This window comes from Nestor notabilis, unplaced genomic scaffold (assembly GCF_000696875.1).
Source record: "Nestor notabilis isolate BGI_N333 unplaced genomic scaffold, ASM69687v1 scaffold18470, whole genome shotgun sequence".
NCBI lineage: Eukaryota > Metazoa > Chordata > Aves > Psittaciformes > Psittacidae > Nestor > Nestor notabilis.
In genome coordinates this window covers 30,285-38,410 of record NW_009911813.1, presented here as the reverse complement: position 1 = coordinate 38,410, position 8,126 = coordinate 30,285, and the positions used below count along the sequence as shown (strand labels likewise).

Below are 8,126 nucleotides of genomic sequence, written 5' to 3'. Positions count from 1 at the left end.
AGGGAAAGAGGCATTTGGGTTAATCAAATGGGACTGGAGAAGAGGGAGGACTCTGCCCTTTAGCTGGGAGGAGCTACACTGCTTTTGGTGTCTGAGGAACAACTGGGACACAAATCCTCCTCCCGCAGGCATTGCAGGACCATGGGCTCCAGCCTGGGAGGATGGGACCACAGCTTGGTGCTGCCAACTCTCCTTTGAGGGCTCCTCATGCAGAGGAGGTGGCAGAGCACAGAGCAGAGATGTGAGAAAGTGACACTGTGCCTTCAAAGCAAGGTGTCACCAGGGAATTACGGAGGTGCTCAGGAAAGCAGTAACTTATGGGGAAGTCTCCTCTTTATGTGATGACCCACAAGGGCTGGAATTCTCACTGCACTTCTGCTGAGCCTCCCCTCATCTTCCTGCTTCACCCAGGCTCTGCTGAGCCCTTCAGGACAGGGACCCAGTGGCCAAGCCATGACTGTGATTCCGGAGCCTGGAGCTGCCACACAAGCCCACCCTGCGAGCGGTGGCTCTTACCGGTTGATGGCCACCACGGTCGCTCCCAGCTGGTCCTGGACAAGGACTGACACGGACACCAGGAAGCCACTCTCGTGGAACCCCGGGGGCAGGAAGGCGCTGTGCTCGGCACGGCTGCCCTTGTACACACAGAACTCGTGGTAGTGCCCGGCCCGGTGCCGAGATGCCATGAGGATGTACACGAGTGGTCCCTCCGCATCCTCCGTGTCCCGCCAGCCTGCAAAACAAACCCACACAGGGGCTCTGAGGGGGGCAAAGAAGCCATCAGAGCTTCAGCTCTCCCTTGCAAGGGGTGCCCTGCTCTGGCACAGTGAGGACAGCCTGAGGACTCCACCAGGCTGCAGGAATGTCTTCAGGGCTTGCAGCGCAAAGCTCTGAGCCTCTTTGAAGGTTTCTGACGTTCAAGGGTTTGTGCCCAGGAGTTTGGGTGCTGTAATGCTTAAAGGGATTTGTGAAGAGTTCCTGAGCAAAATGAAATGGGAATAACTCTGCTGGGGCTGGGAACGGCACTGACCCAAGGGCACAGCTTCTGTACAAGCCCTGCAAAGCCTAACATTAGACAGAGGCTCAGTGCAGCCCTCAGGCAGTTCAACACCTCAGAAACAACTGAGTCAGGGATAAAACCTGCACACAGGTTTCCTTGGAATTCTGTGGAGTCTGATGGGAGCTGGGCAGCTGGGAAATTCAATGCGTGTTGTCGGTGAGCACCAGTGAAGGTGGATGGACATAGAGCAGTGGGTCTGTAGCCTGCATGTTTCACTTCAGCTTGAAAACAGTCACTAAGAGCTCCCATTTCCACCACTCCAAAGAGACACTGATTTCATCGTTATTCTGGGTAGCTCAAAACATACCGAAGTTACAACCATATCATGCTGAATCCACTCCTGCTTCTCCTCCAGCTGAAGCCAGGCTTTGGTGACCAGCCCCCCCAGCCCCAGCAGAATTCACCTCCTCTGCAGTGTGACTTCCCAGCATTCGTGCACAGACAGCATTAATCTCTGACACTAATCATTTGGGGAAATCTGGTTTTCAGAGGCACTTATTCCTTGGCCCAAGGCTACAGGATGTCAGCCAGGCCACTTTTCCAAAGCTAGACTCATTGTTGCTGCCTCTGCAGCTGGTTGAGAAGGTAACTGCCGATGGGAACATCCAGCCCACATGGCAGAGGAGGCCCCAGTGCTTTGTCTTTTGACTCTTCCCACATATGTGTGACTCAGTTTCGGGCACCTACCCTCTTTTTCCTGCACTGAAATAGCAGTTTCTCCTGCAAGTACTGGCCTGGCCTGGGTATCACCATTCAACTAAGTGCCTGGCTGCTACCATGAGTTTTGGAACTCCACGATTTGGGCATACAAAGCTGCTTGTGGCCAAGCTTTGGGGATAAGAATGGGAAGCAGGTACCCAGCACTGTGGGTCATATGCTCTCACCTGCACACTCAAAGTGCACCTTTGTCATCAGCGCCTTGAGGGGTCCCTTGGGAGACAGGAGGCAGGATCCTCCGACTGGAGGCTGGTTTGGGAGCAGGTCGATGGAGGCGAATCCTTCCTCCCCCGTTGTGAGGTCAGTGATGTGAAGGGTGAAGGTATATCCCTCCCCATCCTTCAGTGCCCCTTGCCTCAGGACCAGGTTCATTCCTGTGTCACCAGTGGAGGTTGTCCTTTTGTCCAGGATGAGGGACTTGTTTTTAAAGCTGTGTGCTGCCCATCGCTGTAGGGATGAAGAGCGGAGAGACAGGAGAGGTTTTGTTTCAATCTGAACTTATGTCCTTAAAATGGTTTCAGATTTGAGTCTCTTATAAAAAGTAACAGATTTCCAGTGGGAGCGTCTGCCAAATTTGCAGTTGATAATTCAGCTTTTAGTCTTGTGTGCTACAGCAACAAGAACTGGAGCCTTTCCCAAACGTCTGGTGGGAATAGTTCCACTGTGAGATCTACTTTAGTCTCCGGGATTACATCACCCTCCGACAGAGGATTTCATAATACTGAACACAAAACACAGGAAATAAATGAAGCACTGGTGGGGTCTCCACGGGACACCACACGTTTTATGTGCCTGAAGCTGAACGTGTCCTGGGTGGTTACTGTTAATAGCACAAACGTACCATTGTGATAACAAGAGGAACAGTGAGATAGCCCACCAGAAAATGCCACACAAGGACATGCTGGGAGCAACATGGATTAGCTCTCACAACAGGAATTCCACTTCTGAGACCTGCCTCGTTCAACAGGTTGCAGAGATGCTGTGCAGTGGAATGGGTAATTACAGGAGGGCACAAGGAGCTTGGGGGGATCAGAAGAGAGTGAACAACCTCTGCTTGAACACCAGAATAATGGGAAAGATGCCAGGCAGCAGGAGAAGAAAACACTTTGCAGACCTATTCTAGGAAAAAAAGTGGCTTTTGTGTGGGAAGAGCACTCGTGGGCTTGGCTTGAAAATGACCCAGCCCTTGGGTAGGAGGAGACACTGATGGAGGACTGACAGGCCATGAGTCCCACAGCCTGCACGCACAACCCGGGCTGAAGGAAAGCTTGGGCATCTCCCAGGGGTCCAGTGGTCACAGGACATGGGGAACCTGCTCCACAGGCTCTCCTCACCTCCTCCATGCTGCTGAGACATGGCACAGCACATGGGAGCTCCATGTCACACCAGGCAAGCTCTGTGCAGGGCCTGCTTTAAACTTCCAGCTCTAGAAGCCAGTCCTGCAGCCAGTTCCAGGGGCTGTGATGAAGGGGCTGGTCCCAGCCAGCCTTCATCCCCTCAGCCTGACCCAGCCACTGCATTTATGGTCAGAGGTTGTTTCCCCTCCTTTTCTCTACTGTAGTTTAGATCCAGGACTGTATTTCTCACACAGCTCTTTCTACCCTGTCCTCTCTGACTCTCCCCCTCTCCCTGACATCCACCAAGCAGAAGCAAAGACCAACATTACTAATGACTTTACCCCAAGCTTTGAGTCGTTGTGACAGTTCTGGCAGGTCCCCTCCAGGTAAACGTAGGAGCTCTTGCTAACTTCATAGACAGACTGAGCCTTGCAGGAAACACACTCCAGGGACACGATAGGGACTCCCCCTCTCTTGATGAATACCTGGGAAAGCAAAAGGCTCATCAGAGATCTGAGACAAAGATACAGACATCTAACAGGTAAGTGGACATCCCACCATCTGGTTCTGCAAGCAGGAATCACTCTGCATTAGTGCAGTGGTGACTCTGGATTTACTAGCTGAAGTAGGTAATTCTGGATTTACTTATTTACACTTTTTAACATCATAAATCACTTCCAAAATGTCCCTCTGGAACCCTGTGCTGAATTCCCAGCAAGTCCTGCTCGTGCTGCCAGTGGGGATGAGGCCAACCAAAACCCTTTGCTGTACATGACATCTCAGGACAGATGGGATCCAGGTTAGAGTCTGGGAAAGAGGAGCAGTGTTAACAGGGAGGAGGAAAGCCTCCAGTACAGCACAGACTAAACATCTGGCGAACACCTGCCCTGGGATGTGACCGCAGCTCTCCTTTGTCTTCTGTGGGCTCAGCTCTTGGTCCTGCCTCTGCAGCTGTGGACATGGGGCTGTGGGTCCTGTCCTTCACTTGGGAGGTTGATAAATGGGAAGTGTTTATGGTCCAGAGTAACAGAGGGCTCAGGGTGAGTCAGGGCTGACTGAGGATGTGCTGCCCTGTGCACAGCCAGCACAGTCCTGCTGTCTCCATCCCTGCTCCCATCCACACAGCTTGCACTAGAACCACATGCCACGTTTCAGAACCTGACCCTTGGGCTCTCATTCATCATTTCTGACACTACTCATATCCCCGACAGACAGGAATGATAACCAAAATAGCCAGAAAACACAGCTCCCACTGCACATCCAAAGCATTTTGCCCTGCAGCCTGGAAAAGCCACTCTTCCAGAGAGTGGCATGTCATTCCAGGCTTTAGCTCAGCTCTAAACTGCACATCTCAAGAGGTCCACATACCTCCCTGGCAAAGCACCCAGAGCCAGGAGAGCTTTAGAAGCACTAATGGGTCAGACACCACAGCTATTGAGCTCCGACCCCTGCACTTTGTCTGAATTCCTTTAATCCCCCTGGAAAAGGGATTGTCCAGCACTGGACAGAGCCCTCTGCCCTGGCATAATGAATCTGCTCAATTCAAAGACAGACAGCAACAAAGACATTGTTTAATATGGCAGACTTTTAAAGGAGGATAAATATTCCCAAGCCCTGGGACGGAGCACAGTGAAGCTCCATTCATTCCTACAGGATTTGCAAACTTCCTGCAACACTGGCCTGGTTGTTTTGTGCTCCTGCATGGAAACCAGATAGTACGGAATGTCCTTGACAGACTATCAATCCCCGTTTTCTTCTCCCTTTTTATCCTCCAGCCCTGGTTGAAGACCCAGGCAGTAAGAGTTTCCACTTCCAGCCTAACTACATCTCCAATTGCCAAACACACCACGATGAATGTTTCTGACAGAAACCATAACTGCTGCCGGGCTGCAGATGCATTCAGCAGCAGGCTTAATCCGACATAAACAACATGCACTTCAAAACAGCCTCCCTTCAATAAGGTCAGAATGAGAGAAGGGAGGAGCTGCGGGAGGTAAAATGAAGCAGCAGCTCTGAGGAAGCTCTCGCTGGGCAAAATCAGGGAAAAGCCTGGTGCTGGGGCATGGGAAGAGCCCAGTGCTAGAAGAGCTACCGACCACAAGCTCCTTCACTGTCCTCCTACAGCAGACCCGTGGTCACAGCCTCTCAGTCCCAGGAACTATTCAGGGCTGGGTCCTTAACGCAGCCTCTGCACAGAGGGAGACACTAACACAAGGTCTAAAGGAAGGAAGAAACTAAAAGGACTTGGCAGGATGAGCAAAAAGTGCTGTCCAAGGCAGCATAGGATGAATGTATCACAGAAACACCAATGTCTGTTCGTGCCAGTGACCTGGGTGAGATCATTTATGGAGCCCAAGTGATGCCCTAAAACCTGCTCTCAGGTGCTGAGGGGTGCAGGAGGCGGCAGCAGCTTCCACACCCCGTTGGACTGGCGCTGGCTCTTGGCTGGGGATAGGGATGCAGGCCAGGAAGTCGTCGTGGCTGGACACGGTCCCAAGCCAGCAGCACTCTCCTCTAGAAACTTCCCTAGGAAAAGGGCCACAGACTTCCAGCTCCTGTGTCCAGCAACAGGCACACAAGGACAGCCAAGGACGGTTGTGTGTGGTACGTACGGTTTGATTCGTTGCCTCGGGGCTCATCCCCTCCTTCCTGACGGTGAGGTCAAACGTATACTCCACATCTGCTTCTAATGCAGCTTTGGAAATTGTGACAATTCCTTCCTTGGCACTGAAATTCAGAGAGCACCCTGCAGCCGAGCTCTGCTTGCAAGGAGAAAAGAACTTTCAAACCCTCCTTGGTACGGGTGACCATCGGGTTAGTCCACAGCCAAAACATGCAGGTCCACACAACGTCACGGTTACGGATCTTACTGTGCAATGCCACCACTGGTGTGGGAGGAACAGAGTGGTGTGTGGGCAACAAAGCACAGTATCCTGCTGCTCAGGTTAGTAAGCAGTACTTGGAATACTGTACTTCATCTGAGCTTCAAAATCTTATTTTCTAGCAGTTAATTCATCGTTAAATAGCTTATAAATATTCCCAATCAACACAAGAAGCTCACACTGAACTCAAAAGTCTAATCCACACACACTCTTCATGCATTCTGAGGTCAAGGTAGAAAACAATGAGTTTACAGGCAAAAGAATCCCACACTCAATCATAAATGCTCCTGATACGAATTTGGATAAGAATTTGAAGGGCAGTTCTGCCTTGTCCTTCTACCACAGTAGGGTCAGACCATGAGGACAGTGACCTGCTTGTGACTACAGCGACCACAGCTTGTGCTCACTTGACTCCTTCAAAGTCTAACTGCTGAAATCAGAGACATTTAACTGTTAATGGGAGAGGGACCAGAGCCCTCAGCAGCGACTGCAACCAGCAGCTCTCTAATTCCTTCACGTTACGGAGGCAGCTGCGCTGAAACCATGAACCAGAGGCCAAGCGCAAGGGAGGCAGCAATGTGAATGCTGCAGCTGCCAGTGGCATCACTTCTGCTGTGCATGGGGACACTGCACAGCACTGGACTGCAGCAGGATGCACTGCACAGCTCCTCACAGCAATTCCTGTACCATTGGGAAGCCTTTGCAACCCTCCTTCTGGAGCAGCTTTCTTGAAGATGCTCACAAAGCCTCCCTCACCACCACTTCAACCCAGACCCGTGCTCACAGAGGAGCTGGCATGCAGTTGGAGCTCCCAAATGACCACCCACCCTGGCTGTGCAAAACTGCTCTTACCTTGGAGGAGTAGGTACAAGACCAATCGTAGAGCAGCGGGGTCTGTTCACCATCATCCAAGTTTGGGTCATAGGACTTCTCCCCATCCAAGATTAAGTCCTGGGTGTTGGACCATACACGGTATGACCCTCCATCAATGATTGGGACCAGCTTACTTGGTATGACAGTGACATTGGCAAAGATGCTTTTGGACAGTGGGGTATCTCCAAAAGAGACAATGAAGATGAAGCAATAGTTCCCAACTTGCAGGGCAAGCTTCGGAATAACGAGCTGGGGCCTGTTCACATCAACGTTTGGCAGATGGATCCTGCTGGAGTCATCCAGGTTCATGCAGCTGGGTGCTTTGTAGATCTCCCATAGGTGCTCTGTCTGGTACTTGATGCAGCCTCGGAGGTCAATCTGTGCCTCCAGGTAGTTCCTCTGGGACCGCTTCATGATGACTTGAGGGGGCAAGGCCAGCTCCACCTCTGGCTCCTCACACTCCAGCACTTTGACAGTGACAGTGAGCTGGGCTATGAAGAAGCTGATGAGATTGGTGGCATTCACCTCCACCAGGTAATCCCCAGGGCTCAGGTAAGAATAGTTGGCCACTGCAACCCTGGTTATTTGAGTGGAAGAGCCATCCCCAAAGGTCCACAAGAACTCAACGCTCCTGCTGCTGGGCACCACTATTGCTTCAAACAGCGCTGTCCTGTTGACAAAGGCATTGGAAGCAGTGAGGGATACTTGGACTATCGGGTCTTGGACCTGGATGGTTCTGGTGACATTGATACCTCCCAAGTCATTGAAGGCACTGAGGTGAATCTCGAGCAGCCCTGCAGCTTCTGGAGTGTAGGAAACTCTTTCTCCTGCCATGGTGACCATGGATCGACCCTGCTCCTTCCACAGGGAAAACTGCCAGGAGAACGACACACGGGAGCCGCTGCCCACCTGGGCACTGAAGCTCTTCTCCGTGCCCGTGGCTATGCCTTGCTCACAGCAGTTGAGGAGCCTGACATCACGGATGGCCTCCAGGACAGAGATGAGCACCTGGGCATGTGCGATGCTGATCTGGTTCTGCACCGTCACCGTCACCAAGTAATCGCCGCTCTTGGTGAACTCGTGAGTGTACTTGGACCCGTTGAGCACCACGGAGTAGTCCCCACTTATGCTCACCAAGTAACTCACCGAGGTACCTGACGACATCCTGATCACAAAGGTGACCTGTTCCCCTGGCTCCACCACCTTCTTGCTGGCAAGGATTTCCAGTCCTTGAATCCTGTCCAGCACCGAGATATT

General features: G+C 51.9%; 1 protein-coding gene across 1 annotated transcript in view; it reads right to left on the bottom strand.

The window, feature by feature from the left end:
• LOC104407309 (polycystin-1-like) overlaps positions 1-8,126 on the bottom strand; it is a gene marked incomplete at both ends in the record, with an annotated part of 47,586 nt that overhangs the window by 21,457 nt on the left and 18,003 nt on the right. Inside the window, 5 exon segments of the mRNA XM_010016556.1 lie at positions 496-733; positions 1,945-2,224; positions 3,456-3,599; positions 5,727-5,873; positions 6,849-8,126. The exon segment at positions 6,849-8,126 is cut by the window's right edge and continues 14 nt beyond it. Of these exon segments, the coding sequence (XP_010014858.1) occupies positions 496-733; positions 1,945-2,224; positions 3,456-3,599; positions 5,727-5,873; positions 6,849-8,126 (2,087 nt within the window).